Raw genomic sequence first — 20,373 nt, 5'->3', positions numbered from 1 at the left:
TCAGGACACAAGTGTGAGCCCCTGGCCCAGCCCCTGCCTGGGTCTGCATTCATTGCTGGTCCGGACCCCGGGAGTGAGGCTGGAGCCCGAGAAGAGGAGGCCGGAGTGGTCAGAGGGGCAGCTTTCTCACCCTCTGAGACAGGAAGCAGCCAGAACCCAGGGCTCCCTCTGGCAGGAAGGTGCCACACCCCGAAGTGGGTCCCTGCCAGGACCAGACAGGGACCAAAAGGCGTTCCAGGCGTTCGGAGGAAGCTGAGGTGGGCAGCCAGGCCTCTCAAGTCCCCTTCTCTCTGGTTCTTTCCAAACTCCGGTATTCCTTCCCTGGGATCAGGTTTGTTAGGCTCAGTGCACATCCCACACTCACAGGCGCACATTTCTTCTGCTGCTCAATGGCACCCTCTGGTGGTGGTCTTTTCCTGTAACAATGTCCCAACTTTCATTCCTGCAGGCAGGTGCCTCTGGGATCCTAGATTCCCTTTATGATTCAGTCTAGATTTGGAGCTGGTCACGTCAGACAGCCTCCAGGAGCTGAGGGCGCGGGTCGCCACGCACAGCTCCCTCTGTCCAGTCACCCACCAGCCATGACTTTGCTGCATCTCTTTCAGCTGGTGACCTTCTTAACTTAGCCTGCTGTGAAAATTTTTAAAATATATTTTTATTGATTTCAGAGAGGAAGGGAGAGAGATAGAAACATCTATGATCAGCTGCCTCCTGAATACACTTCCCCCACACACACCCCCACCCCACCACCGCCACTGAGGAGCGATCCTGTAACCCAGGCATGCGCCCTGACTGGGAATCCATCCTTGGTCTCCTGGTTCGTAGGTCGATGCTCAACCACTGAGCCACGCCAGCAGGGCTGCTGTGAAATCTTTTGCTTAAAATGTCAGCATGGGGTGGAAGGAGAACCTACCTGTGCAGATATCCCAGTAAAACAGCCCAAACTTGGAGTTGGCTCTGTGAGTTACTTGTATCCTGGGCCTGTCGCTTCTCCTTTTTCACTTGCAAAACGAAAGGACGGAACTAGATCAGCTTTGGAGCCCCCGTAGCTCCAGGGATGTGTGAGAAGGCATTTCAGTAGGTCAGCCAGCACCAGCACTCTGGGGTGGAGGACTTTCCTGGGCTCACGCGGCTGGGAGGGGACACTCAGAGGCCCCCACTGTCCTCCACAGCCCCCTGCTCACAGCGCTGGGATGGACCAGTAGGATGAGCATGACCGGGGCGCTTACTGGGAATACGGAGGCTCAGGCCCCGCCCCAGTTTCATAGGGGCGCGGGGAAAACCACCCTTGTGGGGAAAAGTGGCGACTCATATCTACTTTTTTTAAAACACATTTCAGATTTGAATTTGGCAAAGAAACATCCCGCACTCTGAAGCTTGAAAATGCCTTGTATTTTGATCGAAAATACCTCTTTGCCAATTCCAAGACTTACTTCAATTTAGCTGTGGATGAGAAGGGCCTTTGGGTTATCTACGCTTCCAGCGTGGATGGCTCGAGCATCCTGGTGGCCCAGATGGATGAGAGGACCTTCTCGGTGGTGCAGCACATCAACACCACGTACCCCAAGTCCAAGGCCGGCAACGCCTTCATCGCCCGGGGGATCCTCTACGTCACCGACACCAAAGACATGAGGATAACATTTGCCTTTGATTTGTTAGCAGGGAAACAGATCAATGCAAACTTTGATTTAAGAACTACTCAGTCTGTTCTTGCCATGCTATCATACAATATGAGGGACCAGCATTTATATTCGTGGGAAGATGGCCACTTAATGCTTTATCCTGTGCGGTTTTTGTCCGCTGCATTGAACCAGTGACGCAATGCAGTCTGCTCCTCTCCATAAACGGCCGATGTCCTCAGGCACCATCTCTATCCCAACAGAAAGCTGTCTTTAAGGGGGGCCAGGGGCTTCGCTGTCATAATCTCATGACATGAGTCCTTATCTGGTTGGTAAATGCCCTTTAAATTCAGACTCTTTAGAGGAAGATAACAGATTGGAAACCAAACGGCTGAGATTGGTGATTCCTCCACAAACCAGCTGGGCCGGTGACCTCTCCCTTCCAGGGAACATGAGAGAGCTGGCTAACACGATGGGTGAGGTTTTCTCCACGTGTAGGGAATTCAGTGTTTCTTAGCTATTGCTGCTGTACAACTTTTATATATTTGGCTGTTGTTGTTTGTGTTTGTTTTTAGCCATGTGCTGAGCAAATTGACCTCTGAGTTTATCGGCCCAATTGCTTGAGCAATGAATTCCTTAGTGCCGACTTCTATTTGGCACCTTGAAGCTGCCCTGGCCCTTTAAGGCTGCTGAAGTAGCACATTTCCCACAGCTTATTACCTTTCTCTGCCTCTGCACCTGCACCACAGCACCAGAACGGCCAGTGTCCTCTGCTCCTGGTCACTGATCCAAGGTTAGCAAAAAGCAGCACAGCCACGTGTGCAGGTTTCCAGTAAAACAGCCACGGGCCCCTCCAGGTTCTTATCAGCTCTGATCCCGCTGGTTGGCAGCAGTGGGTCATAAACGGAATCCTCGGGTCTCGGGCTCCTGCCACAGCTGTGTCTCCGCTGTCAGAGTGCTGAATATTGTGTGGCATTAACTGGCTTACAACTACGGGAAGCACTCCGCAGTTTTCAGAACAGAAGCACCATCTGTGGTTAACTGGAACAGGGGCAGGCAAACGATGGCCCTTGGGCCAAAGCCATCCCTTCAACTGTGTTTGTAAATAAAGTTTTATTGTAACACAGTTAGTTACATGCATTATTATAATCGTCTGTGGCTACTTTTGCTCTATAATGATGGAGTTGAGTCACGGTAAGAAAGTTGAGTAGTGGCCACAAAGCCTAAAACATGGACCGTCTGGCCCTTTGCCCTCCTTTGATTTAGAATAGAAAGAGAGCCTGTTTGGGGAAGGGCATATTCACAAGAGCTGTGTGTTATGTTTTGGTTTATCCCAGACCAAGAAGTGGTCATTTATATGGTGTGAGTTTTTGATAGAGGGAAAGGGTGAGGCCAGCGTAAAGCTAAGTGGCCTTCCAAAAAGCAGTAGTGAACTGTCCCTTCTCTCACATCGTCCTAAAGGATGTGCTCTGGTCCTCTTGAAAGCAGGAGAAAATCCATTTTAACTTACTCCTAATGCCCTTGAATTCTGCCAGCTTGGTTTTTCAAACGTGCTTCAGCCAGGCCGGGCCACTGAGAGCGGAGAGGAATCTAGACAGGGACTAGGGTCCTGCAGCCAGGAGGGCACCTGAGGAAAATCTGACGTAGACATTTTCCAGCAAGTTGTTCTCATCGAATACATGTGTCTGTTTGGGGGAAAACTTCTGCAGCTTTTTGATTGGGGCTAAATCCATCCTCTTTGACTCTGAGTCCTGGTTTTATACCTTACTAATAGAAGCATTTTCAAACTCAGGGGGTGTACAGATTTAGATTTTAAATCTCTCCACACCTGAAAATACCCAGGCAGTTATGAGGGAATTTTTTTGTTGTGTTTTCAAAATAAGAGTTTCTACAACTCCCCCCCCACCCCCTGCTGACACACACACACACACACACACACACACACACACACACACACTTATTAATTACATTGGTTATGTTGTGTCATCACAGCTTTTAAAAATACTCTTTTCAGATTCATGTTTTTAGAAAAGTAAGTAGAGTTTCATGTTCAAGATCAATGTGTCTAATGAATGCCAATCTGCTTTTAAAGTATTTAAATACGTATGTGGCTGTTTCTGGATGCAGGGGGCCTGGATATGAACATAATTTCATAGTAACAGCCATGTTAGTAATAATAGTAATTAATCGTATGTGTGGTAGCAACCAAAATGGTTAGTTGTTAAACTAGCATATATTCCTTTTAGGAAAAAGTTTCAGAAACCCCAGTCTTGCTTGACATCTGAGCTACCTTGGTTCCCTGAATTGTGGGTAAGGAATTATATATTCACTACCAGAGAAGGCTGTACTGAAATGTGTGTTTTGTTTTTGCTATGGCAGAGTAATATGAGGACAGCTGAGTTTGATCAAGGTTTAATGGGTAATTTTATATGGCTGATAGTTTGTTGTTACAGAGGGAAAAGAATAAAGATTTGACTCATTCTTTTCTGCAAGCAGCACTTGATTAAAGACAAAAAGGTGTGGGCTTACTGCTAAAATAGAACGGACAACCGAATGCTTTTAAGTCAAGATATCATTTTGGCAGTTATCACTCTCACTCATTACCAGGTGGCTTTAAAGCACTTCCCAAATATCTGCCTTTCTGATATCAGAATCAAACCCGATAATCCTCTAGCTCCTCTTTAATCTGTAGGAGATAGCTTCCCGGGGGAAAGTAAATAAAACCGCCCGTCCCGACCTCAGAGGCAGGTTGGACCCTATTTCAAAGCATTTTCTTTCAACTGATAACGTGCCCTCCTGAAGCCACGCAGGTGGCTACAGTCTCAGCGTATCGCGCAGCACAGGTGTTCTGACAGAAAGGATTCTGGCGTGAACGTGTTAAGATGAGGAGTTCTGATCGTAGGCATTTTGACAATCTTATTCCCCTTGAGGTCACAAGGTGAAAAGTCAAGTGAGAGGCCACAACTCTGCAGGAGCCAGCTGCACATTCTGGCCTGTTTGATGCCAGAGCGTCCGAAGGAGAAGTGTGTGATAGGGCTTTTCCCCTCTCATCCAGCTTCTGTGACCTTGGGGATCATATCATCCAAAGCCACGGTTTCCCATCTGTATCCACTGAACAACAAAAGAGTAACTGGGACTGTCTCTTTTTTTGTTGTAATTTATTTAACTTTAATCTACCTAGTCAATAAAATAATCACTGCTGAACACAAGCACATATTGGAACAAGTGTATTTTATTTTGACCTCTTGCTAATTTAGATGCAACATTTAAAAGAAAAAACAACAACCCAAAACACTACTGTGGTGGGATTTTATTGGGTTGTTCCTCTGTCAAAACTTGTGCAGTTTACTAGCTCCTCTGAATACTGAAGACTCATTGAGGTGGGCTGTTTTCTCTGGAGAAAGACATCGTAACTAGAACTAGACACACACAGCCGCAAATGCAATGGAGATTTGCTCATTTATTGGCTTAGGCAAAGCACCTGAAGAGAGCATAACATTTGGGGCTAAATATGAAAAGAGACAAATGTTAAAAAACTGGATTTGTGTGAATTTGGACAAGTCTCTTAATCCTCAGAACGTGTTTCTTTTGAAAAATGTTGCTAACAGCATTACTTAACCTTCTTTGATTTTTCTATAGGAAATGAGAAATGCTCTGAAATTATACAAGTCTTAATAAATGATAGCTGTTACTTTTATATTCATTCCTACGGGAAACCAGAATGACCCTGTTGTTCTTATGGCTTTATTCAGGGGCTGGTTAGGAACACAGCATCAACTATTTCTTTTTTTTCTTTTTTTCCTTTTACTGATTTTTTACAGAGAGGAAGAGAGAGGGATAGAGGGTTAGAAACATCGATAAGAGAGAGTCATCAATCAGCTGCCTCCTGCACACCCCCCACTGGGGACGTGCCGGAAACCAAGGTACATGCCCTTGACCAGAATTGAACCTGGGACCTTTCAGCCCCCAGGCCGACGCTCTATCCACTGAGCCAAACCGGTTTTGGCAGCATCAACTATTTCTGTCTGCTGGCCTGTTTGATTAGCTAGTTAACACTTTACTCCACCAAAAAATAGGCCCCTTAGATATACAACAAATTTACAATAAAACTGCCCCAAATTAAAAAAAAAAAAAAAGTTTAAGAATATGCTGCTTTGTTCTATAGAACTTCTTTATAAGCTCCTCTAGTAGTGTCTCTGTTAGTGGGTGGCCCAAGGCAGGCACTGCTGATGGCTTTCGTCATTAAAATATAAAGCAAAGAGAGAAAACCCACCAAGAAAATAGTAGTCTTGCCCTTTCAGACTTTGCATGTGATGTTAAGATATCCGTTCTTACATTCGCTGCAAGACATAAAATAAGGATGAAATTCATCTGCCTCACTACTTTCCATCCAAGCAATCTGCTATGACCAGGCCCCAAAGCAGAGCAATTTAAGAAACTGTGGTTAAAGTACTTCTAACACCTATTAAAAACGTAATTCTATAATTGCTAGGTTCTTGTGTCCAGCCGTCTGGCATTGTCAGTGTCCCAAACTGGTTGCTGAGGCCACATGCGTCATCACAGGATGACAAGAGGCCAACACTAGAGGGGTCTTCACAGAACAGCCAACCCAACCCTCTCCCTTGGCGTCTGAGAATGGAAGCCACAGAAGGTGGCACCACAGCTTCAGCGTCTGCGTGCGTCCACAGGAGACACTGTATCAGGACCTTGTGATCATGTGTTCCACCACCTTCTGCCGCTTCCAGAGTAAGGATCTGGTCCTTGTAATTGGAAAATGAAAATAATTAACTTTGAATATTTAAAACAAAACAAAAAAACCCCCAAAAAACCCGACTTAGAGGAATAAGCCAAACCAGCCCAGTCAAGCAGAGACACTCCCTGCCAAGATGCAGCCGTCCCCCTGGGAGGTAGACGCACGAGCCCCAGGCCAGGACCTGGTCATTCCCAAACTGTCACCCCCACTGGATGACCCTCCCGGAGTTCTAGAGAAGACACCAAAGTAGCCACTACTTGGTGCTCACATCTGCCATGTCTCTCCTAGGCACCTTCCCTTTGTACATGCTCCTTCATTTACTCATAGATGCGCAAATGGGGACTGTCCCTAAATGTCATCTATTCTCTCATTCTGTCTACAAAGGCAGTGGGCACTGTGCCGCAGCCGCTGCTCCTTGAATTCCTCATCAGCAAAGACCTTTTGGCCCTGGTGCTGGGAGTGCCCACCGCATACAGCTCTCAGCTGTCTGCCCCTTCGGAACTGCCTGGGCTGCAGAGACCTCTTTCTTCCTCACAGCACGTCCCCTCAGCCAGTGGCTGCTCTGTGCATGAGTATGAAGGCCTGGAAGCTCAGCACAACTCAGAATGACTCTACAGTGACCGCAGTGCCAGAGCCCCCATGGGCCAGCCGTGTGTCACTGAGTCTTCCCTCCACCCGTCTGGCTTCTGTTCCACCTTCCACAGGTGCTGAACGAAAGCCTCCTGAGTGACACCCGCTGGCTAACGTCCACCCGACACCTGCTTCCTGGGGAACCCAACCCGTTGTAGGCTTGCCCAGCTAAATTTTAATGTCAGATCAACAACAGCAACATTATGTCCCAGCCATAATATTTCTACTAAAAATTACATATTTGAAATCCATTTTTAACCATGAGACCTGTATTTATATTTGTTAAACTTGATAACCATAACCAGCTAGAGTCCCAGAAAGAAGCCCGGGAGATGAGGGTTTGTGGTTGGACCATTCACCACCCTGTTTGCAGTGAGGACCCATCCCGGGAGTAGATGGGCCACAAATAACCCCTGGGACAAGGCGGTGGTCCCACGTTACAATGCCCACCGGTGGTCATCTGGAATGGAATATGTTAGCGCAGTGGTTAGCAAACTCATTAGTCAACGGAGCCAAATATCAATACGATTGAAATTTCTTTTGAGAGACAAAATTTTTCAACTTAAACTCTATAGGTAGGTACATTGTTGTTAACTTAATTAGAGTACTCCTAAGCTGGCCTTTGCTAAAAACTCAAGGTGCCAAAGAGCTGCAGTTTGCCTACCACTGTGCTTTAGTGAATGTGATGCATCAAGTGATGGAGATTCACGGACTAAAAGCATAATGGAATCAGGTGGATATTGCTAAGCCTGATTGACCCTCTGGAAAAACATAGGAGAAAGCTGAGAGTAATTAATTTCTAATTGAAAGCTACAAGGGCAGGGAAGGCCCAGGGCGTCTCTAGCAGCACGCAAAGAGGTTCTCTGCTCCAGCAGCCGAGGGAAGACCAGACGCTGGACTTAAAGTTGCTCCCAGGAAGGTTAACTGTCCAGCAAAAGGCCGCTAAGCCAAGGTGAGGACCCGGACAAGGTGAGGAGGCGGGGAGTGGGGATATCAGGATTGCCTGCTTCCAAGGTGTAGTTTGTATGTTGTTTGTGGTCATTTGGAAATAAGGGGAAGTTTAAGGGTTGGTTAAATCAAGCTTGTTGGCAATGTTTTTTCTCTAAAAGGCCTGATAATAAATATTTTAGCCACCGGGTTCCTGTTGCAACTACTTAACTCTGTTGTTGTAGCTGGAAACAATATATAAACATGTGAGCATGGCCATATTCCAATGAAACTTTTGGACACTGAAATTTGAATTTTATAATTTTCATGGGTCACACAATGTTTTTATTTTGACTTTTTTTAATTGTATAAAACTGTAAAAACTACTTTTAGCTTGCAGACTGTACAAAAACAGGTGGTGGGCCCAATTTGACCTACAGGCCGGTTGGCCAAGCTGTGGTGTGAGAGTGATTTGTAAGACCAGTACCTTTGGCCTTCGTCCCAGTTCTGACCCAGAACTCCTAAACCCTAAGAATGTCCTGTGAGGAGAGTTATAAAGGTGTCTTTTCTTACGTTAATGAGGTGGCTTTTGGAAAATCTCTAGGCATCAACCACGTGATTGGATCTCTGGAAGAAAGGGAGGCTGGAGGTTGAAGAGTTTGCCAATGGCCAATGATTTAGTCAGTTATGCCAGGGCAATGAAGTCTCCATAAAAACACACACAAAAGGACGGGGTTCAGAGAGCTTCCGGGTTGGCGAGCGTGTGGAGATGCAGGGAGAGGGGTGCCCAGGGAGAGGGCAAGAAAGCTCCCCGCTCTCCCTGCACCTCACCTCACGTACCTCTGCCACCTGGCTGTCCCTGGGTTACATCCCGTTTCTCTGCGTTCTGTGAGCTGCTCTAACAAATTAATTGAACCTGAGAAGGAGGTTGTGGGAACCTCTGATCTATAGCAGGCTGGTCAGCAGCACCGGTGATAACCAGGACTTGTGGTTGTCATCTGAAGTGGGACTGAGCCCTGAACCTGGGGGATCTCATGCTGCCTGTAGGTAGAGCGGCAGTCAGATAGAGATGAATTATTGGTCACCCCGCTGGTGGTGTAGGGCAGTGTTTCCCAACCTTCTCTCATGATGAGAATCACCTGGTGGAGTTGTTAAAACACAGATTCCTGAATCCCAACTAAGAAGTGCTAAACTAGAATTTTTGGGAACATATAGGTAAAATTGTATACTTAACTAGTGCTCTAAGACAGATTTTATATACAGAGCACTAAGTTAGGTATGCAATTTTACCTATATGTTCCCAAAAATTCTAGTTTAGCACTTCCTAGTTGGGATTCAGGAATCTGTGGTTTAACAACTCCACCAGGTGATTCTCATCATGAGAGAAAGTTGGGAAACACTGGTGTAGGGAAATACCTGCACACAGCTGGTGTTGGAGTTACTGTGAGTGTGGCTATGTTGTGAGGGCCAAGGAGACACACCTGTGGCAAGCTGAATCTGTTCTTACCTGGGTTAAGCACATGCTACTTCTCACGGTGCTTATATTTAAGAACATTTCATTGGCCCCTCCTTGAGGATGGGGGTCATTGTGTCAACTTAAAGACTGCTGTGCACATAGGGTGAGATACCTTTTTTTATTTTCTCCCAAGCTTAGAAAAGGAATACCACAGTGGTGGCAACTTCAAGGCCATCAGCATAGTTCACAAGTATCGAGTGCTTACTGGGTGCCAGGTGCTGTACTAAGTGCTTCCAATTGATGAACTCATGTGATCCCCCTGGAAAGCCCTTAAAGTGTAAACTTGATCAAACCCATTTTCCAAACTAAAAGACATTAAGAAACTCACCGACTGTCCCTCAGCTTGGAAATGGTGAAATTAGGATTCGAATTTAGGAAGTCTGACACCAGAGACCACACTGTTGGCAACTATTCCTTCCCGCCGCTCAGACAGAATTCCAAAGGTTTCTCCATTCTTTCTGGCTCCTTTGGCCTTTTCCAGGGCAGTAAGGGCTAAAGTCACACCCGCGTGCTGGAGGTTGAGCTAGCCAGTGTCTGTCTTTGTCAGACTGGGTCTTGCTTGGTCCTAGTTGTCTGGCAATTAAATACTGGCAACCTGATTTGCTTGGGCATTTTTCTATTTGCTCTCTCTTTTTTAAATATGTTTTTATTGATTTTTTTAGAGAGGAAGGGGGAGGGATAGAGAGAAACATCACCCATCAGCTGTCTCCTGCACACAGTCCCACAGGGTACTGAGCCCATAACCCGGGCATGTGCCCTGACCAGGAATCAAATTGGCAGCCTCTTGGTTCTTGGGTCAATGCCAACCAGTGAGCCACACTGGCTGGGCCTTGCTCTCTCTTTCTTTCTCCAACCTACCCCTCTTTCTGCCCTAGAATGGCCAATATGAACATATACACTCCAGCTTTCTTTTGGTTTATCTGAGTAAGGCATATCTTTTTCCATTCTTTTACTTTGAATCTATCCATGTCATTAAAGTTCTTTTGCAGGCAGCACGTATTTGGCTCTTGCTTCCCCCCCACCCCCACCCCCATCCCCAGTCTGCCTATGCCTTTTAAATTTAGGCACTTAAGGCACTAGTCAAGTATAGCCTGGTGGGCTGCCTGCTTTTGTAAATAATATTTTATTGAAATGCATCACATTCATTCAATTCTGTATTATCTATCTACTAGTGGCCCAGTGCATAAATTAGTGCACATTGGAAGGAAATTAATTAGAAGAAATATTTTAATATCACTATTTGCCCTTTATAACAGAAGTGTTAACCAAATTCACAATCAACAATGACAGATCGAAACACACGCATGCATTGGTGCCAGTGATGAAGCCAGGGCTGTAGGGAAGCCGGGTTCCAGATCCAGAGGGAGGCCGGTGTAGGTCGCTGGGGAAAGAAAGGCCTACTCTTGCACACATTTCATACATCAGGCCTCGAGCATAGGATAAACCTGCTTAATTAGACCTGCTTTTTGATTTAGCGAAACTTTTCCATCCCAGTGAAGCACCCAACTTCTCTTTCAGGTAATTGTGAGCAACACAGCAGTAAATATCAACACGAAGCAGATTATTATTGTAGGTTTAGACCATTTACCTCAAATGTAATTACTGATATGGTTGGTTTGAATCTATAATTTTACTCTGTTTCCTTTTTTCTCTTTTTCTGTTGTCTTTTGCACTGGATATTTTTTTATAATTTCACTGTATTTTCTTTCTTGGCTCATTAGTTATAACTTGTGTTATTTTACAGTAGAGCTTAGGGTATATATCTTTATCGCAGAGTGCCACTTCACCTACGTGAAAACCTTACTACAATACACTTCCATTCTCCTCTCCTGGCCTTTGGCTGGCATTGTCATGCATACACCCAGCATTTGTATGTTCACTAAAGGCCCAGTGCACAAAATTCATGCATAGGGGAGGGGATGTCCCTCAGCCCAGCTTGCACCCTCTCCAATCTGAGACCCCTACTGGGATTGGGCCTACATGGGCAGTTGGATATCCCTCTCACAATCCAGGACTGCTAGCCTCTTGTTTGGATTGTTCCCTTCATTATTATGTAGTGTACTTTTTTTTGTCTCTTACTATAGTCTTTATTTTAAAGTCTGTTGTGTCAGGTATAAAAATTGCTACCCTTGCTTTCTTTTCATCTACATTTGCATGAAATACCTCTTTCCATCTCTTTTAATCTCTGTGTATCTTTTGTTCTGAGATGGGTCTCTTGTATACAGCATATACCTGGGTCTTGGTTTCTTATCCATTCTGCAACCCTATGTCTTTTGATTGGAGCATTTAAGCCATTTGCATTTAAAAATCAATATTAATAGGTACATACTTATTGCCATTTTCATCTTTATTATTATGTTCCTCTGTTTTCCCTCTCCCCCTCTTCATCCTTCTTATTCACCCTTTAATGTTTCTTCTGCTACTAGTTTGGTGGCAATGAAGTTCTTTAGCTTTTTCTCATCTGAGAAGCTCTTTATTTCTCCTTCAGTTTTAAGCAATAGCTTTCCTGGGTAAAATAGCCTGGTTGTAGATCCTTGCTTTTCATCACTGAATATTTCATGCCAATTTCTCTGGTCTGAAAAGTTTCTGTTGAGAAATCAGGTGATAGTGTATGGAAGCTCCCTTGCTGATTCTATACACGGCTTCATCCAAACTACTGCCTGTTCCTTCTAGAGGAGTCTTCATTTCAGATATTGTATTCATTTTTTACTGGCTCTTCTCTTCCTCTTCTTTTTTTCAATTTCTCCTGTTCTTTCACTTGGGGCATATTTATTTGTCTCCCATTTTGGTTGCCTCTTTGTGTTTGTTTCTGTGTATTAGGTGGATCTGCTATGACTCCCAATCTTCATAGGATGGCCTTACATAGAAGGTGTCCTGTGGGATCCAGTGGTGCAGTCTCTTGATCACCTGAACTTGGTGCTCTAGGAACCTCACTTGTGTGAGTAATGAGAGCCTGCCTGTTGTAATTGAGACTTGATTATTATTAGTCCATTTGTGCATGTTATTGAGCCTCAGGCTAGCTGACTATGAGGAGAAACCCTAACAACAGTGTACAAGCTACTTCACTAGTAGTAGAATTTACACCAGGAATGTCTGGTGCCTGCTGCAGTCTCCTTTGCATTTTCTATTGGATCCTGCTCTGATGTCTAAAACTGGCCATTGGGTGTGTTGGTTTGGGGGCCTCTTGTGTGGGACTCTAGTGTGGACCAATGTCAGATGCTGCCTGGGACTGGCCCTGGGTAACCTGCTTGGAGCTACAAAGTGATCCACAATTTGTGGCTGCCTCTGATGGGCCTGGGTGTGCACAGGAAGAGCCAACCTGGGCACCAAGGCTGGCTTTTACCAGCACTAGGCCCAGGGGCAGGTCAGTTAAAGTTCCAGGCACCCCAAGTGCTGCCTCTGCCTGGCAGCTGCCTGTAGACTCAGTCACTGAGACAGCACTCAAGCCACATGAGATAGATTCTCAGTGCGTCACCAGGTAGGAGTGTGTGGTATACACCAGATTGATAAGGTTCCAACTTGATGCCAGTGCTGCGTCAGAGGCCATTCAGCAAATATCCCAGGGTACACCAAGTCTAGTGTCACTGCTGGAGGCTAATTTCAGCATGTCATAACCGCAAGAAGTTTCATCAAAAGGTTGATGGAACTTGGGGCTTATTCAGCAGGGCTGAATACATGTTATTACCTACTGGAATGGCTGAAGGACATTTCCCCACACTTAAAGATTTGCATATATTATTGCCTCTTACCAGACAACTGAGGGCATTTTAATCTACATGGTATTGCCTCCTGCTGGCCTAATACCTGAAACAGCTGAAGGCAGTTCCCTCAGAACTGACAATGAATGCCTCTGTATACTAAACCTTAACCTTTGACAATTTGTGTTCATAAAGAGGGAGGGGTTCTGAGACAGAGAGAACTTGGTTCCTACAGCTAAGCACCCCTGACTCTTTATTTTCAAAACAGAAGACAGAGTGGCTGAGTGAATTAAAGAAAAAAGACCTGTCTACATGCTGCCTCTAAGAAGCTCACTTCAGAGATCCAAGACGGCGATGGAGTAGTGGAAACAACTGGGGCCAGGGACTGCACCTGCAACTCAGGTAGGTGCCCTTGACCAGGAATTGAACCCATGACCCTTAGGTCTATGGGCCAATGCTCTAACCATGAGCAATACTGACCAGGGCAGTGATTTAATGATTTTTAATAGTATTATTAAATTTCCTTCTCTTTATCTTTTATGTGTTTAATATAGATAATTGCTTTGTGGTTACCATGAGGCTTACATACAACAATTTATATAATCATCTGTTTTACATTGATAACAACTTAATTATAAATTAATTTTAAAGCTCTACATTTTCACTCTTCCACTCCCATGTTCGGTGTTTTTGATGTCACTCTTTATATCCTTTTATCTTGCATATCCCTTATTGTAGTTGTATTTTAACAATGTTTGTCTTTTAACTTTCATACTAGCTTTATAAGTAATTAATCGACCACTTTTATAACACTAGATTATTCTGATGTATAATTGCCAGGTAGAGTATTCTAGGTTCAAAGTTATTTCCTTCAGAGCAAAGAATATATCGTGCCACTTCCCCACTGCCTCCCTGCCTCTCTGCCTCCCCCTTGCCTTGCTCCTGTCAGCACATATCATAGCAAGCGATAAAACTCCCGTTCTCCCGGTCGAACTCCTGTGGGGACACTTCGCATATTAGCTTTTTATATATATAATTATTTATTAATTATTATGTTATTTTCCATATGAACAACTGTAAATGTACTTTACCCCGCCCTGTGTATATATAGTGTTGTGAGAACATAAGCACATGTCCCACAGGCCATCAGAACTAGGTGATTTAGAAGTGTCCCTGGGCAGCAGTTGCAAAAGTCCAGGTATCAGACCCGGGATGAGGCAGAGGGATATCAGTAAGATGGCATCCACTGGCCTCCATCACTGGCGTGGATCTAAGTAGGCCCCTAGGTGTGTGAAAAACCAGATGCCTGTCCTCAGGCCAAAGCTCCATGACAAGCAAACAGGCCTTTCACAGAAACACTGCGGGTGTGTTTCCGTCTGCTCCTGTGCAGTGCCTCCAGGGTGCTAGCCAGTCAAGAACTACTGGTTTGTTACTAAACCCACGGGACCCAGAAATGCAAGCCCTGTTGGCCATTAAAGCAAGGCTGCCGAGGGATGCCCCTGGTCACACTGTAAAAGTTGGAGAGCCATAGGAGGACACAGCTCCTTGTTGGTAGATACCAGTGAGCTGGAAAGAGTCAGAGGGAGAGTGCAAAGATGTCCCCAGAGGAAGAACCGATCAGACCTTCAGATGTGTGTTAAATGCCTGCCCCCAGGCCGATGTTTTAAGCTAAAAGGCCCCTTTCACTTACAGTCTGGGTGTCACTCACCTGGCTGGCTGTGCTGGGTCAGTGTGGAGGCCATTAAGAGCCATGTGTCATTTGTTGAGCTTTGTGGGTCTTGTGGACATGAGCTCCACTGGATTTCATAGCTAGATGTTTTGGGGTCTTGTCTCTCACAGGCAGATCTTAAAAGTTGGAGTGCCTGATACGTGATCCAAGCCCTTTGCCCCTTAGGGAGAAGCTCTAAATTTAGGATTCTCTTATGTTACCATTTGAACCAGAACTCACCATGGGAATTTTGATAGGGATTGTATTGGGTAGCATGGACATTTTAACTGTGTCAATTATTTTAAGCCATAAACACGGAATATCTTTTCATTTATTTGTGTCATCAATGTCATACTTGTCATTTTTCAGATCTTTCACCTCAATGGTTAAATTTATTTCTTAGGTATTTTATTCTTTTTGATGAAACTATAAATTGTTAGTATCTCTTTGATAATTCAATGTTGCTTCAAAGAAACAATGGTTTTTGTGCATTAATTTTGTAACTGCAACTTAACTGAATTCATTTATTAGTTAAAAATTTCATTGGAAAAAAAGGTGTTTCTTTTTTTCCAATGAAATTTTTAGAATTTACTATATATAATATCATGTCACCTGCAAAGAAAGACAGTTTTACTTTTTCCTTTCCAATTTAGATAACCTTTTATTTCTTTTTGTTGGTTGATTATTCTGGCTAGAATTTCCAGTATGAAGAGTGGACACTTGTCTTGTTCCTGATCATAGTGGAAATGTGTTTGTTTTTCATCATAGAGTATGATGTTACCAGTGAGCTTGTAATACACGGCCTTTATTATGTTGAGGTACATAAAATACATGTGATTTTTTATCACAAATGGATATTGAATTCTGTCCAATGCTGCTTCTGCATTTGTTGTGACAATCATGTGACTTTAATCCTTCATTTGTTAATGTGGAATATCATATTGATTTGCAGATGTTGAACCATCCTTGCACCCCTAGAATAAATCCCATTTTATCATGGTGGGTAATCCTTTTAATGTGCAGTTGAATATGGTTTGCTAATATTTTGTAAATGATTTTTACAACTGTGTTCATCAGGGATATTGACTTGTGATTCTATATTCTGTGGCATCTTGGTCTGGTTTTGATATCAGGGTAATGCTGGCCTCGTGAAATGATTTTGGAAGTGTTCCTCTTCTTCTTTTTTTATGAAGAGTTTGAGAAGGATATTTCACCTTTATTTTTAAAAATTATTTTCACTGTGTTAAGAATTTTACTTTCTAGGGGATGATATATAATGATGGGAAAATATATACTAGTATATTTGAAAAAATAATATTGTGAGTTTTTTGTTTTTTAGGGAAAAAACTGCTTCTATATTTTTGCCTTTGCTCATTAGTATAAAATGTGTCTATTTTTCTCTTGCTGCACTTAAGATTTTTCTTTTTACCACTGGCTTTAAACAATTTTATTATGATGTAACAATGTGATTTCTTCCATGTTTCCTATGCCTAAATTTCATTCAACTTCTTGGATCTATTTTTAAAATTTATCTTTATTGTTGAAAAATTACAGATGTCCCCTCTCCCCCCCTTTTTTCCTCATTGACCCTCTCCACCCCACACCCTCCCTCCCAGGCCTCCACCACACTCTGTGTGTCCATGAGCTTTGCATATATGTATATAGGTTCCCAAGTTACTCTCTTCCCCACCCTCCCCCCCCCCTTTTTTTTTTTTATCAAAACTGGAAGATAGCCGAAACCGGTTTGGCTCAATGGATAGAGTGTCGGCTTGGGGACTGAAGGGACCCGAGTTCGATTCCGGTCAAGGGCATGTACCTTGGTTGCGGGCATGTCCCCCGTAGGGGGTGTGCAAGAGGCAGCTGATCGATGTTTCTCTCTCATCAATGTTTCTAGCTCTCTATCTCTCTCCCTTCCTCTCTGTTCAAAATCAATAAAATATATTAAAAAAAAAAACAAAACTGGAAGATATCTGTACTTCTCTTCTGTTTTTTGTTTTTCCAATCTTTATTGTTGTAAATATTACATGTCTCCCTTTGTCTCCCATTGACCCCGATATCCACCCCCTACAGGCCTTTACCACCCTATTGTTTGTAACTATGCATACAAGTTCTCTGATTGATCTCTTTCCACTCACCCACTCACTCCAACTTCCCTCTGAGATTCGACAGACTGTTCCATGCTTCTATGTCTCTGAATTTATTTTGTTCATCAGTTTATTTTGTTCATTAGATTCCATATATAAGTGAGATCATGTGATATTTGTCTTCCTCTGATTGGCTTATTTTGCTTAGCATAATACTCTCCAGGTCCTTCCAAGCTGTCTTTAAGGGTAACAGATATTTCTTTTTTACTACTGCATAGTATTCCATGGTGTAAATGTACCACAGCTTTTTTGGACTTCATTTCAATTATATTTTTTTATTCTTCTCTTCCAGTGACCCCAATTACACCATGTCAGGCTGCCTAAAGTTATCCCCTAGCTTACTGATGCTGTGCTCATTTTATTCCAGTGTTTGTTTCATTTTGTATAGTGTCTATTGCCATGTCTTCATATTCACTAAACTTTCCTTCTGCAATGTCTAATCTGTGAATCTCTATCATTGTATTTTTCATGTTGGACACTGTAGTTTTTATTGCTAGACATGTGATTTTTTAAAATGTCTTTTATGTCTCCAGTTAACATGTTTAATCTCTTCTCTCGCTTCTTGTACATAAAAATATAGTTGTAACTATTTTGATATCCTTTCTAATAACTTCATCACCTGTGTTATTTAGGGATCATTTTTTGAGAGGTTGATTTTTCTCTTCATGGACATATTTTCCATGCCTGGTAATTTTTTAAATTTATTAAATTATTATCTGTGTACATATCTTACCATTGCCCCCCCCCCCCCTCCCAGAGATGCCCTCCCTCCCCAGAGTTTTGTGTCCATTGGTTGTACTTATATGCAGGTATACAAGTCCTTCGGTTGATCTCTTATCTCCCCTAGATCTCCCTCCCCTGCCCGCTGTAATTTGACAGTCTGCTTGTTGCTTTACTGTCTATATCTATCTTTTGGTTCATCGGTTTATAATGTTCTTTATTATCCATAAATGAGTGAGGTCATGTGGTGTTTCTCTTTCATTGACTGGCTTATTTCACTCAGCATGATGTTCTCCAATTCTATCCAGATTGCTGCAAATGATAAGAATTCCTTCTTTTTTATGGCAGCATAGTATTCCATTGTGTGGATGTACTATGGTTTTTTGATCCAATCATCTGCTGACGGGTACCTAGGCTGTTTCCAAATCCTAGCTATTATAAATTATGCTGCTATGAACATAGGGGTGCATATATCTTTTCTAATTGGTATTTCTAGTTTCTTGGGATATATTCCAAGGAGTTGGATTACTGGGTCAAATGGGAATTCCATTTTCAGTTTTTTGAGGAAACTCCATACTGTTCTCCACAGTGGTTGCACCATATGCCTGGTAATTTTAATTGAATGTCAGACATTGTGAATTTTACCTTGTTGAGTGCTGGATATTTTTGTATTTCTATAATTATTCTGGAGCTTTGCTATGAGATGCAATTTAGCAATTTGAAAATAGTTTGGTCTTTTTCTTTTTTAGCACTCTTGGGTGAAACCAGAGTAGTGTTTTGTCTAGGATTCATTCTGTCTGATTACTGTAGCAAAACTGAGTACTATACCTCATACTCCATGGATTACAAGGTTTTCCAGTTTTGTTGGTGAAAATACAATATAAACTATTCCAAGCTTTCTGTGTTTAGACCGTAGTGCTTTAGATGTTCTTTGGCCACTGGTTTTTTACGCATGTGCACTAATTCATATTCAGCTGAACAACGGAAGTAGGTCTCTATGCAGCTCTTGTCTGACCTCAAGCTAACATGCCTCCCGACTCCCAGTTCTCTTTGGCACCTCAGAGAGGCTGCCAGGCAGAGAGACCCTGCCTGGTCTCCCCTCTCTACATGGTAAGTTGGGACAATAACAATGCTAATAGTGTCTCAGGGATCACTATCCTCCACTGCCTCATGTCCAGTGTCTTGAGGACCATTTTTAAATATAGTTTACTTTTGTTTTGTTTTAAGCAAGAGGGCAAATCTAGTCTCTTATTGCTCTTACCTGACAGAGGAACTGCTCTCCATCCTTTTGGAAGCTCTCCTCAACGCATTTAGGCTTAAAGTACCCTGCCTGGCGGGGTAGTTTGGGCCAGTTTTTGTTTGTTTGTTTTGTTTTATATACTGGTACATGGATTTCAGAGAGGAAGGGTAAGAGACATAGAAACATCAATGATGAGAACCACTGATCAGCTGCCTCCTGCACGCCCCACACTGGGGATTGAGTCTGCAATTCGGGCATGTGCCCTTGGACTATGGTGCATGGAATCGAACCCGGGACCCTTCAGTCCATAGGCCGATGCTCTGTCCACTGAGCCAAACTGGCTAGAGTGCTTGGACCAGTTTTGCTTTAGGGACTGGGATCATAAAGTTTCTCTCAAGTTTTTTCCCTCTGGGTCCTCTTGTTAGTGTGCATACTCTGACCTCCCTTACTTTGGAGCAACATTGGAACCCAGACTCAGATTTTGAGTTTTGGGTAGAAAGCAGATCAAAAAGGGTTTGATGGTCTGCGTCAGGTGCTATGTCCTTGTGTCTACATACAAAAACCCACCTGGTAATATATGCCTAGCTTCTCTCTGAGTTCATGGGGATCTGTGAGCAGGATTCACACATCTGCAGAACAAAGTTACAATATAATATAGGCTAAGTGGGTGTGAACTCCGTTCAAACTAAATTAGAATCTTTATGCCTCTGAGTTATATTAATTTCTCAAAGTCTTAACCTTTTCACCTATAAGTTAGGGTTTAAAAAGTATATTGTCTCCAACAAAAAGATAGTATCTGATAGGTTGTTTTGTAAGTTAAGTAAGATAATCTATAAGTTGCTTAACTCAGGGCTGAATGCAGTAAGAACTCAATAAATGATCACCATTATCATAATTTCCCTAGGGAAAAAAATGCCATTATAATCCATTTCAATCTAAGAGCTAAACAGTTTTACCATACAGTCCGGCAATCTCACTGTTACGTATTTTGCCAAATGAGTTGAAAACTTATGTCCACACAAAAACCTGCTCACAAATGTTTACAGCAGCTTTACTCTAATTATAAAGAATTAGAAGCAACCAATTTCCTTCTAAAGGTGAATAGACAAACTGCAGTACATAGAATATTATTACTTATATGAAGAAGTCTTAATACATATTGCTAAGTGAAGGATGCTAATCTAAAGCGGCTGCATAGTATGTGATTCCAACTCTATGACATTCTGGTAAAAGCAAATTATGGAGACAGGAAAAAGATCAGTGGTTGCTAAACATTAGGGGTAAGTGGAGAGAAATGAATAGGTGAACTCGGGCGTTTAAGGGCAGTGAGACTATTCTGTATGATTCTGTAATACTGGATACGTGATATTATGACTTTTTTGAAACAGAACTGTAAACACAAAGGGTGAATGAAGCCT

The 20,373-nt window shown here is 43.1% G+C and overlaps 1 protein-coding gene across 1 annotated transcript in view; it reads left to right on the top strand.

The window, feature by feature from the left end:
* Positions 1-4,831, top strand: part of GLDN (gliomedin) — a 55,343-nt gene extending 50,512 nt beyond the window's left edge. Inside the window, exon 10 of the mRNA XM_084894320.1 lies at positions 1,340-4,831. Coding sequence (XP_084750446.1) covers positions 1,340-1,817 — 478 coding nt within the window. The 3' untranslated portion in view covers positions 1,818-4,831. The remainder of the gene's footprint in view (positions 1-1,339) is intronic.
* The last annotated feature ends 15,542 nt before the right edge of the window (positions 4,832-20,373 follow it).

Source organism: Pipistrellus hanaki, assembly GCF_964339955.1.
Source record: "Pipistrellus hanaki genome assembly, chromosome: 1".
Taxonomy (NCBI): domain Eukaryota; kingdom Metazoa; phylum Chordata; class Mammalia; order Chiroptera; family Vespertilionidae; genus Pipistrellus; species Pipistrellus hanaki.
Note: the sequence above shows the minus strand (reverse complement) of the source record. Positions and strands in the feature narration are given on the sequence as shown.